Here is an 18,962-nt window from a genome sequence, read left to right as displayed (position 1 = left end):
CTCTCTGCCTACTTGTGATCTATGTCTGTCAAATAAATAAATAAAATCTTTTTTAAAAAAAGGTAAAAGACAAAATATAAAAACATTTACTACTGCTGAGTGTCAGAAATTGTATTAGCTGTTTATAAATGTCATTTCCCAAAAGATGTTGTTTCAGTTAACCCTTAATGTAGCCTCTGAAGGCAAGATCTCCTATTTCCATCTTTTAAGATGTAAAGAAATTGAATTAGAGATCATCAGAGCTTGGCCAAGGTCATACTACTCACTTGAGTTAGGTGTTGCATCCATCCTGCTAAGAATCAAATGCCAGAGCCAAAGAAAGACCTGTTCCAAGTTTGATTTTGCCTTCTCTACCAACTTCCTAACATATTACACTGACTTCTTAAATCAGGAGTCAGCAAATTATGGCCATTGTACCAGATCCTTCTTGCCACCTATTTTTGTACATTTCACCAAATAATTTTTACATTGTTAAATGGTTGGAAAAAAGGAAGAATGATATTTTTATGACATGTGAAGATTGTAAGATCCTCAAATTACAGTGTCCATAAATAAACATCGTCATGCTTATTCTTTATAAGCTTCTGGTAGCTTTTTATCACTTAGAGCAGAACAGAGACAAGCTATGACCTACCTCCCACTGCCTAGTTGTGTAAGGTTTTACTGGACATTGCCATGTTAGTCCATTTCTGTATTGTCTGTTGCTCCTTTTGTGCCACAGTAGCAGAGCTGACTTGTTACTATAGAGATTATATGACTCTCAAAGGTGAAAATATTTAGTATCTGGTCCTTTACAGGTCCCAGTCTAAATATTTCTTTCAACTTATAACTTCAAAGTCTATTATTTGTAGTATCACAAGGCTTAAAAGCAGGTACTTGAAATTTGGGGTCTAAATTTGCAATGTTAGGACTCATGTTTAACGGAGGCTTGATGATTATATATCTATAAAGGTGGAAAAGTGAAGCCTAAAGAATGATTATTCATAGTTTTTTTTTGTTTTTTTTGTTTGTTTGTTTTGTTTTTTTACACCAGGTTAGAAGCTAAGTCACCATTTCATTCCTTAACCTAGCTGTAGGCCAGTCTTCCTCACTTTTAAAATACCTCCCTTTGGGCGGTGGAACATGCAAGAACATGCAACTCTTGATCTCGGGGTGATGAGTTCAGGACCCACATTGGGTGTAGAGATTACATATACATGCAGACCTCCCTAATCTTTGTGAAGTATAGTCATCCTCAAATTATGAGTCCTAATTTTTCACAATTGAATCTTTGGGATGTTTAAATATTTAGAAATCACAATTTCTAATGTATGTGCATTCTAAAATTAAAACTCTGGTTTTTTTTCTACAGCTTTTATTTCCCTTTTGGATTTCTGCTTTGCAGAGAGAGCAATGGCAGCCCGAGTACTTGTAATTGGCAGCGGTGGAAGGGAACACGCACTGGCCTGGAAACTTGCACAGTCTAATCATGTCAAACATGTGTTGGTTGCCCCAGGAAATGCAGGCACTTCCTCCTTGGAAAAGATTTCAAATACTGGTAATCACCTTTCTTTTTTTTTTTTTTGACAGACAGATCACAAGTAGGCAGAGAGGCAGGCGGGGGGGCGGGGGGAAGCAGGCTCCCTGCTGAGCAGAGAGCCCGATGGGGGCTCGATCCCAGGATGCTGGGATCATGACCTGAGCCAAAGGCAGAGTCTTTAACCCACTGAGCCACCCAGGCGCCCCTGGTAATCACCTTTCAATGTGGGGAGTAATAGTTAATAATAGTCGATAGCTATGCAAATTTGAATGTTTTCCTTGACTTTAAAATTTATGTGGTAATTTGAATACTTGCCTTATGTTGTAAATTTTAGGTATCTTGTTGTTCAGAGTATGGCATTTCTTTATCTTAAATTAGTTTAAACCTTACAAAATATACCCATTGAAAAAGTCATAAGTGCCTAAGGTTAAAGGCAATTTAATATACATTTTTAGAAATGAAAAGTTGAGCAGTGCTATTAAATGTAAATTTTGGCAATTCTGAGTCCTTAATAGACCTCAGTCTTTATCTCTTTTCACTTGTAAAAGTGAAAAAATGATCAGTTCTTATGCTACATTAAATTCTTCAGTGGCTTCCTGTAGTATTTAGAATAAAACTCAGACTCCAACTCCTTAACATTCCTTCCAAAGCCCTTCACAATCTGGCTTCTGCCTGACTTTCCAGCCTGATATTTTATATCCTCTGTTTTCTTTTCACTATGTTCTGTCCAGGCAGTCCCATCAGTTTCCCAAACAGAGCTGCCTTGAATTTGGTATTTGTTTGTTTCCACCCCTAACATGACTGGCTCCTCATCATTCAGGTCTTAGTTTATCAGTTATCCCCTCAAAGAGGTCTTTCCTAAAGTTTTTAAGTAAAGCATGCCCCCCAATTCATTTGTTTCCAGTCATGAACTATTATATGTATTTACTTTACTTTTCTATTGTCTATCTCCTCTCTTCATTTCCTCTCTAGAACATAAGCTCTAGAATGTAAGCAAGGAACGCTTCTGTCTTGTTTTTGCGTTGTGTACACCATGCCTATTACCCTATATGGCACTTAATATTTGTGGAGAAAACATAGATCCAACAAGCCCCAAATTGGGAGAAAATAATTGCATGCATAGTACCAAAAATAATAAAGAAAAAGATAAATAAGAAAGTATCTGCTTCCCTGGGATTTTAGCTTTGTAACAAAGGTGAGGTATTATATGTGTTTATTGAAGAATTGATACATCCTATCTAGATATAGTTGATGTGGTATAGGCCAGCCCGTGAAAATCTCCCAAGATTGCCATGAGCCTGCTACCACTTGGAGCAACAGGTTAGGTGTGTCCTTTCTCTCTTGCCACTCTGTTGTACAGAGGTTGTTGGCTTTGCTCAGCCCAGTTGTGTTTGCAGGTACTAACGCAGAGTGCATGGTACTCCGTCCTTAGCCTACTCAAGCAGCTCCTATAGCTTGAGAACTCTACCATTTCTGCACTTTCCCCAACACATCACAAATGTCACAGAGTAGTTTACAACTTCAGCCAACTTCAGAATGGTGGTGCAGATACAGCGAAGCAGGAAGGTGCCTGTAGAACCAACACAGTATATGGTTGGTCCTGCTGCTAGTTACTTCGAATTCCATCGAGAAAATTTTCCTGGCTTGTCAGTCTAAGTAAGCTACGTTACTTCATTCAGGGGGCACCTGGATGAGCATCGAACTCTTGATTTCCACCCAGGTCATGATTTTGGTCATGAGATCAAGCCCTGCTTTGGGCTCTGCCCGTAGTTGACTTCTCCTCTCCCTCTGCTCTCTGTGTGCCCCCACCCCACCGTGCTCTCCCACACACTCTGAAATAAGTGTCTAAAAATAAGTAAATAGGGGTGCCTGTGTGGCTCAGTTGGTTAAGCAGCTGCCTTCAGCTCAGGTCACAATTCCAAGGTCCTGGGATCGAGCCCCACGTTGGGCTCCCCGTTCAGCAGAGAGCCTGCCTCTCTCTTTCCCTTTGCCTGCCGCTCTGCTTACTTGTGCTCTCTCTTTATCTCTCTGTCAAATAGATAAATAAAACCTTAAAAAAAACCTTAATAAATAAATAAAACCTTAAATAAATAAAATTGTCGTTTAGTTCTTAGCTTACCCATCTTTGCACAAAGACCCTTCCAGCTCAACCAGATACAGTATCTCAGTTCAGCTGATATTATCAGATTTGCCTAATTTGTTCACACTTGGTTTGGGGGTTTTTTTGTTGGTTTTTGTTGTTGTTTTTGCTTGCATATTTATTACCAAACATTCCCATATAAGCATCCTAAGCATAGGGACTCTGTGTTAACATCTTAACTTAGTGACTAGCTCAGTATCTAGGACATGGTGGTTCTCAGTAAATCTTGAGTAAATGACATTAAAAGGGAGTTTCTGAGTATATTCTCTGGGACATTTTTTTGTTTATAATCAATGTGACATGAATACCATGGTCAAGATAGTACTTTAATACCTCTTTGGGAAGCTTCTTGGTATTTTCTTCTACCTAGCTATAGTAATCAAGGACTGAGCCTCGTTGGTTAGCCTAATGCAGTAGGCTCTAAATTTCTCATGGTACAACTATCATCTGTACTCATAAAAGAAAAGCAATAGTTAATAAGCCTTTCAAAGTATAGTACTTATGTTTCAGCATGACTGTTAATTTAAAGAATGTTTGTATCAAGTGAGGTGGGGTGTGTTTTTTCTATTCACAGCCATCTCGATCAATGACCACACAGCCCTTGCTCAGTTCTGCAAAGATGAGAAAATTGAATTCGTAGTTGTTGGACCAGAGGCACCTCTGGCTGCTGGTAAAGTTCGTTTTCTGTTTATTGTTACAGTATATGCAAGCCAACAGGAGCTTAGAGATCATCTAAGCCAATTCAATTTGGGGATGAGGATTTCTGCTATCATACAGCATTGGAAAAAGAGCTTTCACCTTCTTGAAATTTATGGAGTCTCCATTTTTTCCGTGACACATCAATAATGTGATGAATGAAAGAGCAAATTTGGAACTGTGGAAAATATTTTAAATGTTTATATTCTGCTCTGTTCTGGTATCCAGTTAATAATCATATGTTTGACTCTAACAAATAACTTTTGCTCTGTTTGAATCACATGTTAGTAACGTTTTTGTTCATATGCAGTAGGCAACATGAGAAACTTATTCTCTGCCACTACTCATCTGCCTTATGTCAATGTAGATTTAGTCTAATCCTGATTCTTCAGAGTCAGAAGGCTCTGCAGAGACCTTGGTTCACCTAAAGCTGCTCATTTCTGTCCATAGGAATTGTTGGGAACCTGACATCTGCAGGAGTCCAATGCTTTGGTCCCACTGCAGAAGCAGCTCAGTTAGAGTCCAGCAAGAGATTCGCCAAAGAGTTTATGGACCGACATGGAATCCCAACTGCACGGTGGAGAGCTTTCACCAAACCTGAAGAAGCCTGCAGCTTTATAATGAGGTAGCTAAAAGATTGCCTGTGAGGGGCCATTGTTTTTTTAGAATATTTAAATACACAGGTCACTTTTGTGTCACAGGTTTATAGTATGATATTCATGGCAGAAAAACTCATGCTGTGTAGGTTGCCTTTCTCCAACGTCAAAGTAAAATGGGACCTTGTGCATGTGTAGTTGTACCATCTTGTGGCCTTGCAGAAAGAATATTTTTAACATTACTGAGGAGTTTCTAGGGGAAAAGATACATTTGGTTAGCAGTCCTGCACTCCTTATGGTCAAACAATAAACACAGTGGCATCTTACAACATGAAGGATGTTGATTCTTTCATAAATAATTAACTGGATTGAGGAATCATCACTTGGCCTTCTGCCATTGCCACTGAGATCTAAATCTTAAGACCAGACATTCTTGTTCTCTGTTGTATCAAAAATATGAAACAATGAATGGTGGTAGACACATGCTTTTGCCCTTTTTTGGTTGACACTCACCCCTTTTATCTGTTATGTTTTCCTTTTAGTTGAGTCAATTTCATTCTTTATTCATTCTTCATCCTACAGGGTTTTTTAGACAATGAATATTATTATTTCCTTGTAGCCAGATGCCTTGGGTAAGTAACAGTTTTGTTACTTACTTTGGGTAAGTTTCTTTCTAGATCTCCAGTCCCACCCAACAGAAGAAATTACCAAGAACAGTTTCTTCTGTGTACTTTCAAAAATGACTTGTATTTTCATGCTTATGATGGTCTTATACAGTCACATCTTCTATTGGAATGAAAGTATAATTCGCTACTTTGTTCTTAAGGATCCTTCCATGCTTACGCTATACAACTGCTTTTGTCTTCCAAAGATGTTGCCTGTATGATCTCATTATAAGTGAAAAAAGCAAAATTGTATGTACCATATGATCACAACTATAAAGGAATAGGTAGGGAAAAAATCCCAGGGGGAAGAAGTGTATCAAAATGGTGTTGGTATAAGTAATTCTTTTTTTCTGCTTTTTGGTGGTTGCTATAGCACATCATTACATTTCAGCACTTGAGGCTTTTGAATTTAAGGATTTTTTGGATGTTGAAGATTACTCTGTCTTCACAGTGCAGACTTCCCTGCTTTGGTTGTGAAGGCCAGTGGTCTTGCGGCTGGAAAAGGAGTGATTGTTGCCAAGAGCAAAGAAGAGGCCTGCAGGGCTGTACAGGAGATCATGCAGGTAGGTTGTTCCTCTGGAAAAGTCACACTGTGCTGGGTACTCCTTAAGTTTATGAAATGTTGCTCAAGGGAAGAAGAACCTATCTAGCAAACATACGGGTAAGTTTTTTATAATACCATGTATTATAATGCATGTCTATAAAAGGGTTTTTACAGATCTCTACTGATGGCTAAATCACTATGCTGTTCTTTGGAAGTAAGTACTAGCATGCTTTGCTGTCTGCTGCAGAAAGGTAGAAAATCCTCAGGCTACAGAACATTCAAATTCTCAACCATCCATGGAAGCAAAAAGTATTTGTCCTTGGTGTCCCAAGTCTAAGAAGCGAAGCAATGAATTAATACACTTTTGTTTTACTATCCCTCTTGATTATTCTCCCTTATAGAAGTCTATTTTCAAAGGCATACTCTAGTATAAGGTTAGCAGACAAGCATATCATAATTATAATCAGACATAAGAATTAAGTGGTAAGGATGAATATATCTTTTTTTTTTTTTTAAGATTTTATTTATTTATTTGACAGACAGAGATCACAGCAGGCACAGAGGCAGGCAGAGAGGGAGAGAGGAGGAAGCAGGCTCCCTGCAGAGCAGAGAGCCCGATGTGGGGCTCGATCCCAGGACCCTGGGATCCTGACCTGAGCCGAAGGCAGAGGCTTAACCCACTGAGCCACCCAGGCGCCCCTGAATATATCTTTTTTTTGTTACATGATTGGAAACTAGAAAGCCGGATCCCCAGAAGAGTGTTAATGATTTGTTCATTTCATCTGTACCAGTGCTGCCTCTGCATTATTGCCACGTGTCAAAATAGGAAACATTCATATGGGGCGCCTGGCTAGAGATTACTAAGCGAATAAATAAACTTTTAAATAATTGAATAAAGTTTATTTATTTAAGTAATCTCTACACCTGTAGGGTTCAGACTCATGACCCCAAGATCAAGAGTCACATGTTCTTCCCAATTGAGCCAGCCAGGCGCCACAGATAAATAAACTTGGGGGGGAAAAAGGGAAACATTCATATGTTCCTTTAAGGCTCTAAGAAAAGGAAAAGGAAATTACAATACTAGTGAATTGGTTCATAATACAAATGGTGAAAAATGACAATAACTCATTGAGTAAATATTAAGAGCCTTCTTCTTTCTTTATTTTTTTTGTACAAGGATAAAGCTTATGGAGCAGCTGGAGAAACAATTGTCATTGAAGAACTTCTGGAAGGAGAAGAGGTGTCTGTATGTATATCCACCTTTTTGGCTTTTCTGCAGTAGCAAAAGCTGTATTACCTGCTTTGTGAGCCCCAGAAAGACATGATTTGTTTTGGTTGCTTCATCTGAAGGCATAAACCCAACACTTACAAAGGAATTTGTGTATGTTTAATGTTTTGGATGCAAGTGAAAAAAAAAACTTATCCTCGTTTAATCATGCCCTGTATATCAGTAGAGGACTTGGATTTTTATCCCATATTATTTAAGGGGGGTAAGGTTGAAATACTTCACTTTGAGAGTAGCTTGACCTTTTTTTCGAACTGGCTCAAAAATTATAGATCCCTCAGAAATTGAGTATACAAGATATTTTGATTCTTGCTCTAGATAGCTTAGGCTTATTTATGTTTCAACTTCCTTTAAAAATTTTTTTTTCCCCCGGGAAGAGTTAAGGTTCATATGGTTCCCCTCATTAATTTTTTTTTTTTTACTTTTTGCCATTTAATAAGTGGACTGTTTTGTTTTCTCTACAGTGTCTGTGCTTCACTGATGGAAGGACTGTGGCTCCCATGCCCCCAGCACAAGACCATAAGCGATTGCTGGAGGGAGATCACGGCCCCAACACAGGGGGGATGGGAGCCTATTGTCCAGCACCTCAGGTACTTCCAGAGGCGCAGCTGAAGTTCAGTAGTCATTGTTTAAGTCATCTCAAAGAGCTCTTGGATCATACTTTTCTGTTTTCTATACTTAATATTACTAATCAGCAATTTGGATGTCCTATTAAATGAAAACTATCTCTTCTAGTGTCATTCTAAAACAAACCTTTTCTAAAATCTGAAGAATTAAGTTGTGTATGGGTTGAACAGATCCTTAGTTCCTGCTCTCTACATGCTATATTTAAGCCATGAGAGCCAATTAAAGTCTAAAATTATTTTTTATTCACCTTTAGATATCCAAGGCCCAGCACATAAGTGCTCAATAAATGTGTGTGTGCCAAACTGAGATGAATTGAGAACCAAGTCAGACTAATTTGTTTTTATGGTCTCTGTAATTCATGGTGGGTACATAAAGTATGTTTCCAAACAATTTCTGGACAGTTTTTATAAGAAATCTGCATTGGGTGTCTTATAAGTAGAACTAATACTTCAGAAACTCACCCATTCTTTGCACTGAGGATAGTCATTTGTTATTTATGCTGATAATATAGTATCTTATATACATTTTTCTTAATTAAAAAGATTAAAAACAGGATTTACTTTAAGCTATAAGTATTAAAATTGCTATTTGGGAAATGTAATTTTATTTATTTATTTTTTTTTTTAATTTTTTTTTTTTTGGGGGGGGGTATTTTAATTTTTTTTTTTTATTTTTTTTTTTAATTTTTTTTTTTTGGGGGGGGGAAATGTAATTTTAGTTTAAGAACTATCTCTAGGGATACCTGACTGGCTTAGTCAGGTATCCCTAGGGAATGTGACTCTTGGTTTTGGGGTTTTGAGTTTAAGCCCCATGTTGGGTATAGAGATTACTTAAAAATAAAATATTTGAAAAATAAGATATTTTTCAAAAATATTTCTAAGTCTAATTTTTACAATTAAATTTATAAACTCAGATTCTTTTTTGTTTGTTTTTTTAAAGATTTTATTTTTTAATTTATTTGTCAGAGAGAGAGAGCGCGTGCACAGGCAGGCAGAGTGGCAGGCAGAGGCAGAGGGAGAAGCAGGCTCCCTGCCGAGCAAGGAGCCTGATGTGGGACTCGATCCCAGCACACTGGGATCATGACCCGAGCCGAAGGCAGCCGCTTAACTGACTGAGCCACCCAGGCATCCCATAAACTCAGATTCTTTTTCGGCTTATGAAATAGGCATAGAATATACCAGAAGGATACAAAAGGGTCTCAAGGTGGTAGAGGAACTTTTTTCATTTTTATTATTATGTCTGTTTGTTTGTTTTTAAGATTTTATTTTATTTATTTGACAGAGATCCCAAGTAGGCAGAGAAGCAGGCAGAGAGAGAGGAGGAAGCAGGCTCCCCTCCCCTCCCGAGCAGAGAGCCTGATGCAGGACTCGATCCCAGGACCCTGGGATCATGACCTGAGCCAAAGGCAGAGGCTTTAACCCACTGAGCCACCCAGGCGCTCTGTTATTATGTTTTAGAAAACTAGGGCGCCTATATAGAATCAATGTGAGGGTTTTAAAAGCTTATGAATTTAAAGTGCTCAGCCTGTCTGAGGAAGTAAAAAATAATAGTTTTCACTGTCCCCTTTCACTGTCTCATATAATACTGCTTATAAGATGTTTTTTGTTTTTGTTTTTTTAAATATCCAGTTACATTTAAATGTTCCTGTATGTTCCCCAGGTTTCTAAGGATTTGTTCCTGAAAATAAAAAATACCATTCTTCAGAGGACAGTGGATGGCATGCAGCAAGAGGGTATGCCATACACAGGTGAGCACACTGACGTCATGGTGGACGTTATACTTAGAGTGACTTTACACCTTGATAAAACTTTCCCGGTTTCTCTTTTTTCACCACTTTTTATTTGACCACTATTGTAACTTTTGCCATAGTTAGTACAGAACCTCAAGTATTAGTACCTTAAATTCTAACTTTCAGCCGCAATGTGTTCGTTATAGTTTGGTTTTGGTTTTGTTGCTGTTCCTTTCCCATGCAGGTGTTCTCTATGCTGGTATAATGCTGACCAAGGATGGCCCAAAAGTTCTGGAGTTCAATTGCCGTTTCGGTGATCCAGAGTGCCAAGTGAGTAATAGTTAAAGATAATACAAGTGTTATTTTGTAGATGTGTGTTTTCTAATCTCAGGATTTATCAGCCTTGAAATAATTACCTTTAAAGAATATATGCAAGTTCTGCTGGTACCTCAGTGAATACATCATCTAGAGAGAACTAAAATTTCTCAGCTGCCATGTTGATCATGTTTTTCCAGGTGATCCTCCCGCTTCTTAAAAGTGATCTTTATGAAGTGATTCAGTCTATCTTGGATGGCCTGCTCTGTACATATCTGCCTGTTTGGTTTGAAAACTGCACTGCAGTAACTGTCGTGATGGCAAGTAAAGGCTATCCGGGAGATTACACCAAGGGTGTGGAGATAACAGGTGAATATCCGAGAACAAAAGGTGGAATTACAGAGTGACAAGTGACCAGCATTATGGTAGGCCTTCCTTCCAGGCTATGCTCTGCTTCTTTTAGGGGCCTAAGGCCATCAGAAACCTTTCAGGAGTTTTTTAACCATGTTGGATGAGGGTATGCAAATATCCAAAATTACAGTATTTGGAAAACTGCCATCCATGTCCCTTCCTGCACAATGAAGACCTATATAGGCCTAGCCAAGTTTCCAGAGTACCACTCAGTGTGCCTTTTTCTCTCCTGTCCTCTAAGAGCCCTGATAATAGAAGGAACTCAGGAAAATCAGCACATCATTAGTAGAAACTACATCAGATAAACTTCAGAGGCATAATCATAACTAGACACCCCACCCTCACCTCCTGTTTGCACTGTACCCCATAGTCACTTGGATGACAGAATTAAAACAGTTTCAAAACTGTTTCTCTTTATAGGAAGTGAGGCATCTCTTATTAAATGATATTAAATAAAACAGTGTCTTAAAATGCCAAATAAGTTCTAGTGCCATAAGCCCAAAGGCAGACCTCCAAGATCCCTGGCAGGCTCTCGTTTGGCCTTCCTCAGACCCTAACGGTGTCTTTGGTTCAGACACTCTGGTTCCTGCTTTGCCCAGACAAGAAGTTCATTGCCCTCTGAATCCCAGTCATGGTACCTGTGCAGTCAGGAATCAGTTGCCTTTTATTTTTATAAGATTTTTTTTCTTTACTTGAGAGAGTACGTGTGTGCACACACACTCACATGCGAAGTGAGCAGGGAGAGGGGGAGGGAAGGGGAGAGAATCTCAAGCAAACTCCACACTGATCATGGAGCCGGATGCAGCGTTCAGTTTCACGGACCCTGAGACCATGACCTTAGCGGAAATCAAGAGTGGGATGCTCAAACGACTGAGCTACTTAGGCACTCCTGATTGAACAAAGAGAAGGGATAGAATCAAGATCCCTTATATTGATGAAATTTCCCAAAGATTGAGGTAACAAGTGTAATAGTCCTTTCTTTGCCAGCAATATTAGGTATTCCCAGTACTAGTAGGTACGTGGGTACCTATGACTAGTGCCCCTGTGCTATAAAAACATCTAGGGAATATCTTCATTAACATATTACCAACTGTGATGCTAAAAGAGAAGTGGTAACCAAAAAAGATAAACAGTATATGAGTGGGGTGTTGTTGGGGTTGTTTTGTTTTGTTTTAATTAAGAGGTTATCTTTGTATAAAACTGCCATGTTGGTCACTTGAGAATATAGAAAATAGGGTCTAATAATATTTTAAGTGTAAAATTATACATGAGAGCTTAAGAATAATTCGAAAGAAAATTAAGTTAGGGATTTTAAATTGGGCCTAAAACCAAGTTTAAATCAGATTTGTTTTAAGATTTTATAATTGTTATATTAGGGAAAAGATTAAGAATATGTTTTGCATTACAGTTATTCTATTGGTTATTTAAAGAAGAAAGAAAGAAAGCAATTTGTATGGCCGTGACAAAAAGAAATTCCTTTACTCATAAGTAAAAGGTGATTAAGTATAGGTTTTATTCATTGATGTTTAGGGATTTTTTTTTTCTTTTTTCCCTTTTAAGTTTTAGTTCTTAACGTCCTGTCAGGAGAGAATAGTGGTACAGCTGACCCTTGAACAACATGGGTTTGAACTGCTTGGGTGTACTTACATACACGGGTTTTTGTAGAGTACGGTACTATAAATGTATTTTTTTTCTTATGGCTTTGTTAATAACGTTTTGTCTAGTTTACTTTATTGTAAGAATATAGTATATAACATAATGTTACATATTATATATGTCACATATTACATACAGAGTATGCATTACTCGACTTTATATTATTGGTAAGGCAGCAGCAGTTAAGTAGTAGTTAAGTTAGTAGTTAAGTTTTTGAGGAGTCAAAAGTTATATGTGGATTTTGGACTATGAAGGGGGGTCAGCACCCCAACCCCAGCATTGTTTAAGCATCAGCTCTACATTTAAGTTTTTAAACTTTTTAGACTTAGGTTATTTTTTTTTTCCTACCCCACTGAAACAATAGTTCTTTCATGAGGTTATAATACAGATTAATGATAATACAGTTACCACCCTAGAGCAGAACAGACTGTTCTTGAGATGGTCTGTTTGCTGTCTTGTTGCTTTATTCCTTCCTGATAGGATTCTTGTGAAGGTTCATTTAAGTGAAATAAAAGTCTTATTGAAAAAAATCTTCAGGCATCAGGGCCGCTCAGTCAGGCATCTGTCTTCGGCTCAGGTCATGATCCTAGGGTCCTGGGATTGAGCCCCACATCGGGCTCCCTGCTCAGTGGGGAGTCTGTTTCTCACTCAGCCTCTGCTTCCACTCCTCCCCAACTTGTGCTCTCTCTCTCTCCCTCAATAAAATAAAATCTTAAAATAAACTTTAAAAAGAAGACTTAAGGAAATTATAAACCACTTCAGAAGTGTTGACTATTATTATGTAAATGTGCTCTCTTACAGGGTTTCCTGCGGCTCAAGCTTTAGGACTGGAGGTGTTCCACGCAGGCACTGCCCTGAAAGATGGCAGAGTGGTGACTAACGGGGGTAGAGTCCTTACGGTCACAGCGATCCGGGAAAATCTCATCTTGGCCCTTGAAGAAGCCAAAAAAGGACTAGCTACTATAAAGTTTGAGGGAGCCATTTACAGGAAGGACATAGGCTATCGCGCCATAGCTTTTCTCCAGCAGCCCAGGTAAATTTCTACCGAGGTAGTTCTAGCACAGCCTCAGAACTGATGTAAATGGCTATATAGAAAATTCTCTTAACCTTATACTAAGCCATTCTGTAATCTTTTCTCTCTATGGAACTGCTCTAATTTTGACTTACATTTAGTCTGAGGCAAAACTAGTTAGAACGGTGTTCACATGGGGGTGCCTGGGTGGCTCAGTCTGTTAACTGTCTGCCTTAGGCTCAGGTTATGATCTCCAGGTCCTGGGATCGAGCCCCACATCAAGTTTTTCTATTCAGCAGGGATTCTGCTTTTCTCTGTCTCTCTCTCCCCTGTGCCCCTCCCCACCACTCATTCTCTCTTTCCCTTTCCCTCTAATAAATAAAATCTTTAAAAAAAAAATTCAGTTGAAGTGGGAAAAGTTTCATAGTAGGTCTTTGTGTTTGAAAAGTTCAGTAAAGGGGCGCCTTGGTGACTCAGTAGATTAAGACTCTGCCTACAGTTCAGGTCATGATCTTAGGGTCGTGGGATCAAGCCCCGCATCGGGCTCTCTGCTCAACTGGGAGCCTGCTTCCCCCTCTCTGCCTGTCTCTCTGTCTACCTGTGATCCCTGTCTGTCAAATAAATTAAATAAAATCTTTGGGAAAAAAAAAAAAAAGAAAAGTTCAGTAAAATCACAGTGATAATAAGGACTTTTTCACATTGTATATTTGAAATATATGTAATCATTTGTCAAGTATTCATTAATAAAGATGGGGAAAGGATTTTTATTCCTTGAGTTGCATATTTTAATATTACGGTTGTATTTTCATCTTAGTTCATGATTTTGTCAAAGATTTCAAGATGAAGGGGCGCCTGGGTGGCTCAGTTGGTTAAGCCTCTGCCTTGGGCTCAGGTCATGATCTCAGGGTCCTGGGATCCAGCCCCACGTCAGGCTATCTGCTTAGCAGGGAGTCTGCTTTCCCTTCTCTCTTTCTGGCTGCCTGTCTGTCTGCTTATGATCTCTCTCTCTGTCAAATAAATAAATAAAATCTTAAAAAAAAAAAAAAGATGAAAATATTGGCCATCTACCTTTGCAACTTAATTTGATTATACTGTAAATTTTGGCAGTCTCATTTTGTTAGTGTGTTTATATTTATTTCTAAGATGTATTTTTACATTTTAAATGTAAAATTTTTACATTTTAAATGTATAATTTCTTAGCACATACAATTATTCCTTTGTAAAATCAATAAACTATTAATTGCAAATGTGGGTGTTTTGATTTCTTAAGTATATATCATAGTTTCTATTGTTCATTGAGTTTGTCTATAAGATAAATGTTTTAGAAAAAAATGTGAAATTTTTAGCAACTTAATTAAACTTACTCCTATTAATTGATAGACAAATATTTAAAGTTTAAATACTAGAAATTGTTTAGGATTAAGAACATTAAAATACCATGCTAAAAGTTTTATTTTTATTTCTTATTTTAAAATAACTGGATTCCATTGAAATGACCAATTGCAAAATTAAATTTGTAAAATTAAAGATGAAGAAAATGAGAGGCAAAAATACCAGCTGCTATCTAAGAAAGGTTTTTTTTAAAATCAGCATAACTTTGTTTCCTTTCTGAACATGACCCCCAGACTACTAATTTCATTGGTGTTAATTGCCAAAGCTCTCAACTCTATTTGTACCCTGACCCCTTGTTTCTAATAAAATTTCACATATTTCTTCATGTATCACTACATCCCAATAGGCCAAAGTACTCATTTTTGTAAGACAAGGCTACTGAATTCCCAGGGCTGTTCATGAATTTTAGATGCACTGCTTCAACATGTTGGCCCTATTTAGAAGGGAATAATGCACTATTATTATCTGGTTTTGTTTTTTCCAATGTGTTTTTACCTTGTTTCTTGCTGTCTTCAGCTATAAGGAAATTTACACAACTCTCTACTGCAGTAAGAGTCCAGTTTCATTATTTAGGGATTTTTTTTTTTTTTGTAGAGTGCATATAATCCCAATTTTTACTTTTTTACTCCATTTTGACATTGTTTCCTATACCAAAATTGAATAGAAAAGTGTGGCAGAATATCAGTATATCTAGCTACCTGTGGGTACCTGAAGTACTTCTAGAAGAAATAAGTAAAGAGAAGTAGTTCTCCATAGTGATGATACAATGGAGTCAACTGGGGCAGTTACTTAAACACATTCAATTTTCAGGGCCTACCCCTGGCCAGTTAAATCAAAATTTACGGATGGGGCCTGGCACAATGAGATACATGCAAGTCATCTTCTGTTTTAAATAATACCTTAAACTAATTTTCCCTGGCATTTAGGTGATGTGTTTGTTTCATTTAATTCTTTAGGGGCCTGACTTACAAGGAATCTGGGGTAGACATTGCAGCTGGAAATATGCTGGTCAAGAAAATTAAACCTTTAGCAAAAGCTACCTCCAGACCAGGTAAGTCAGAGCCTGTCCTTTGCTAGTTAACTGTGACAGGCATTGTGAATTGATTGGGGCTTTGTAGTTTACTGAGGAAAATATTCCAAGTTAATGCCAGGTTGCTAAGTCTTGCCCTGTCTAAGCCAAACCCATAGTCTTCTGCTTTCTTGTTTCTAATATTAAGGAAAGCATTTCTTACACATAATGTTAAATTCAAAAAGATATATCTACCCCTTTCGTATATAATTACTTTCTTGATCAATTCTTTGAGCACGTAGTACTCTTCCATTCTCAGAAAAGGCATCTCTTATTGTAGCCATGCTTATGAAGAAATGGTTTGTATATCCATGTTTAGTCTATTACAATGCAGCCAGTAATTAATTTCCTCCCCATTAGGCTGTGATGTTGATCTTGGAGGTTTTGCTGGTCTTTTTGATTTGAAAGCAGCTGGTTTCAAAGATCCTCTTCTGGCAAGTGGAACAGATGGTGTTGGAACTAAACTGAAGGTAATCAGATACCTATGTGATTGATTAAAGGCCTTTTGTGAATGATAGGAGAGAATTTACTGTATACCAAATACATATTTTTCCCCTCTTGACGTATATGCACTGAAGAGAACCATACCAAATAACCATAAAATATGGCTAAAATACTTAAATTTTTTAACAGATTTTATTTATTTATTCAACAGAGAGATCACAAGTAGGCAGAGCAGCAGGCAGAGAGGGGGGGAAGCAGGATCCCTGCCGAGCAGAGAGCCTGATGCGGGGCTCGATCCCAGGACCCTGAAATCATGACCTGAGCCGAAGGCAGAGGCTCAACCCATTGAGCCACCCAGGTGCCCCAAATATGTACATTTTTCTAACAACACAATGTTGAAACTCTATCCGGATGGAAGCGTTATTGGAGGGGATTAAATGGGACACCTTTGGGGGTACCTGGGTGGCTTAGTCTGTTAAGTGTTGGACTCTCAGGTCATGATCTCAGAGTCGTGGGATCCAGCCCTACATCCAGCTCCATGCTCAGCAGGGAGTCTGCTTGAGATTCCCTCTGCCCCTCCCCCCATCCCCACACTCACTCTCTCTTCCTCTCTAAATTTTTTTAAAAAGATGGGGAGATACTTTGGGGGCACCTATGTGGCTCAGTCCTTAATCATCTGCCTCAGCTCAGGTCGTCATTCTGGAGTTCCCAGATCTGAGCCCCACATCAGGCTCCTTGCTCAGCAGGGAGTCTGCTCCTCCCTCTCCCTCTCCTCCACACCCCTCCCATGCATGCTCTCTCTCTCTCAAATAATAAAAACCTTTTTAAAATAAAAATTAAAAATGGGATAGTTTTGGATCAAGTAGCTTATCAGAATTTAATATTTTATCTTTAGGTGTTTGGAGCAGCTGGCCAAATAGCAATATTTATTAGTCTCCATCGATAAACTGACAAGGTATAATTTGGAGCGTATCTTCTGTGTTGTGTGTTGTGCTTCTTTAGATTGCCCAGCAGTGTAACAAACATGATACAATTGGTCAAGATCTGGTTGCAATGTGTGTCAATGACATTCTGGCCCAAGGGGCAGAGCCCCTTTTCTTCCTCGATTACTTTTCCTGTGGAAAACTTGACCTTAATACAACTGAAGCTGTTGTCGCTGGAATCGCCAGAGCCTGTGGAAAAGCTGGATGTGCTCTCCTTGGTATGACCATCCGTTTTAATCACATGTCCTTTTTACTATATTTTAGCCCTATGTATAAATGCGATTAGTACTTATATAGCTAAGAAGAAAAACTACAGATTACATCATAAGACAAATAAAATATAAATAACATTACCGGAAAAAAACTTAGATCTTGCCCTCAAGCCCCTCCTCAAGGGTTTGTCCCCCAGATTCCTACTCCTAAACTGTAAGCCAGGCCTTACCTTTTCCCCTGATCTTTGTTTACTATTTCCATTCCTGTCTTTCTCAAAGTCCTCATGCACAGACAACGTTAAGGGTTATTTCCTCCTTACTTGCCTGCACCAGAAGTAGATGATTCCTAACATTCTAAGTCTTAAGCATTATTTTCCAACAGAAGTAACACTAAGAAAAAAATGTACCTAAGATTTACAGAAATATTGCTTAAATGTATGTGGGAACTTTGAGCAAAATGAATTGCAGGTTGCCCAAGCAATGAAACTACCTCTTTTGTATTAACCATTCCCATGGACACATCTGTCCCCAAAGCCAAAATGACCTTTTCAACCATCTTTTAGAACAGTTTATAATTTGGAGACTGCCTACCTAGACCCTATCTTTACATATCATCACAAAGGTGAGCTATGCTGTACTTCTTAGGCCAGGGCATTTGGATGTAAGCAGCCCTGCTTAAATCACTTCCCTAAGCCCGTACCATCATCTGGAATATAGGATGATTATAAAGATCAAATATAAATAAAAGCATTTGTAAAATTAAACTGATGTAGAAATGACATTATATTCAACCAAGTATTCATTCTTTGATGATAATGCTATTCGGGCTATACATTTCCTTCGTGGAAATTAGTACTATTTCCCTTGAAATCATGCTCGGTCGAAAGTTCTTTTAGGCAGCTAATAGAGGACTTTTTTTTTTTTTTAATATTTGTGGAACATAGCCATGTGTTTAATTGTTCATAATAAGAGTGGGTATGCCTGGCTAGCTCAGTCAGAAAACTATGCACCTCTTGATCTTGGGGTCGTGAGTTCAAAGCCCCATGTTCGGTCTAGAAATTACATACATACATACACAGACAAACTTAAAAAAGGAGAAAAGAGTACCTGGTGTCAGTATTTCCCAGATACGTTTATAAATACTATGTGACTACTTCGTTCTCGTTTCACCATTCTGCCAGGAGGTGAAACTGCAGAAATGCCTGACATGTATCCTCCGGGAGAATATGACGTAGCTGGTTTTGCTGTTGGTGCCATGGAGCGGGATCAGAAACTCCCTCACCTGGAAAGAATCACTGAAGGGGATGTTGTTGTTGGAGTAGCTTCATCTGGTCTTCACAGCAATGGATTTAGCCTTGTAAGGAAAATTGTAGCAAAATCTTCCCTCCAGTACTCATCTCCAGCACCTGAAGGCTGTGGTGATCAGACCTTAGGTAAACACTCATATTTAAATTTTCCTTAGAAATATGTGAGCAACCACTTAATGGGTTAGTCTTTCATTAGTTAATTAGAATGGAATAAATTATATTACCCTATGAGTTCACTGTTTGGACATTATCATAGAACTGGCGTGCCTGCAGGGTCAAATCATTCTCTATTTCAGAATTGTTATTGACATATGCTTTGGTTTTATGTTCAGAGGCTAAGTTTATCTCTTCTCTCCAATA

The 18,962-nt window shown here is 38.3% G+C and overlaps 1 protein-coding gene across 2 annotated transcripts in view; it reads left to right on the top strand.

Moving 5' to 3' along the window:
• LOC111155699 (phosphoribosylglycinamide formyltransferase, phosphoribosylglycinamide synthetase, phosphoribosylaminoimidazole synthetase) overlaps nt 1–18,962 on the top strand; it is a 37,432-nt gene that overhangs the window by 1,372 nt on the left and 17,098 nt on the right. For both annotated transcript variants that reach the window (XM_022516010.1, XM_022516009.1), the window contains exons 2-15: nt 1,352–1,537; nt 4,234–4,329; nt 4,806–4,980; nt 6,068–6,179; nt 7,338–7,406; nt 7,910–8,035; nt 9,732–9,819; nt 10,046–10,131; nt 10,317–10,485; nt 12,985–13,216; nt 15,544–15,638; nt 16,017–16,126; nt 17,103–17,301; nt 18,477–18,728. In XM_022516010.1, coding sequence (XP_022371718.1) covers nt 1,393–1,537; nt 4,234–4,329; nt 4,806–4,980; nt 6,068–6,179; nt 7,338–7,406; nt 7,910–8,035; nt 9,732–9,819; nt 10,046–10,131; nt 10,317–10,485; nt 12,985–13,216; nt 15,544–15,638; nt 16,017–16,126; nt 17,103–17,301; nt 18,477–18,728 — 1,954 coding nt within the window. In that variant the 5' untranslated portion in view covers nt 1,352–1,392. The remainder of the gene's footprint in view (nt 1–1,351; nt 1,538–4,233; nt 4,330–4,805; nt 4,981–6,067; nt 6,180–7,337; nt 7,407–7,909; nt 8,036–9,731; nt 9,820–10,045; nt 10,132–10,316; nt 10,486–12,984; nt 13,217–15,543; nt 15,639–16,016; nt 16,127–17,102; nt 17,302–18,476; nt 18,729–18,962) is intronic.

This window comes from Enhydra lutris, unplaced genomic scaffold (genome assembly GCF_002288905.1).
Source record: "Enhydra lutris kenyoni isolate GAN:26980312 unplaced genomic scaffold, ASM228890v2 scaffoldscaffold43, whole genome shotgun sequence".
In the NCBI taxonomy this organism is placed as follows: Eukaryota; Metazoa; Chordata; class Mammalia; order Carnivora; family Mustelidae; genus Enhydra; species Enhydra lutris.
Note: the sequence above shows the minus strand (reverse complement) of the source record. Positions and strands in the feature narration are given on the sequence as shown.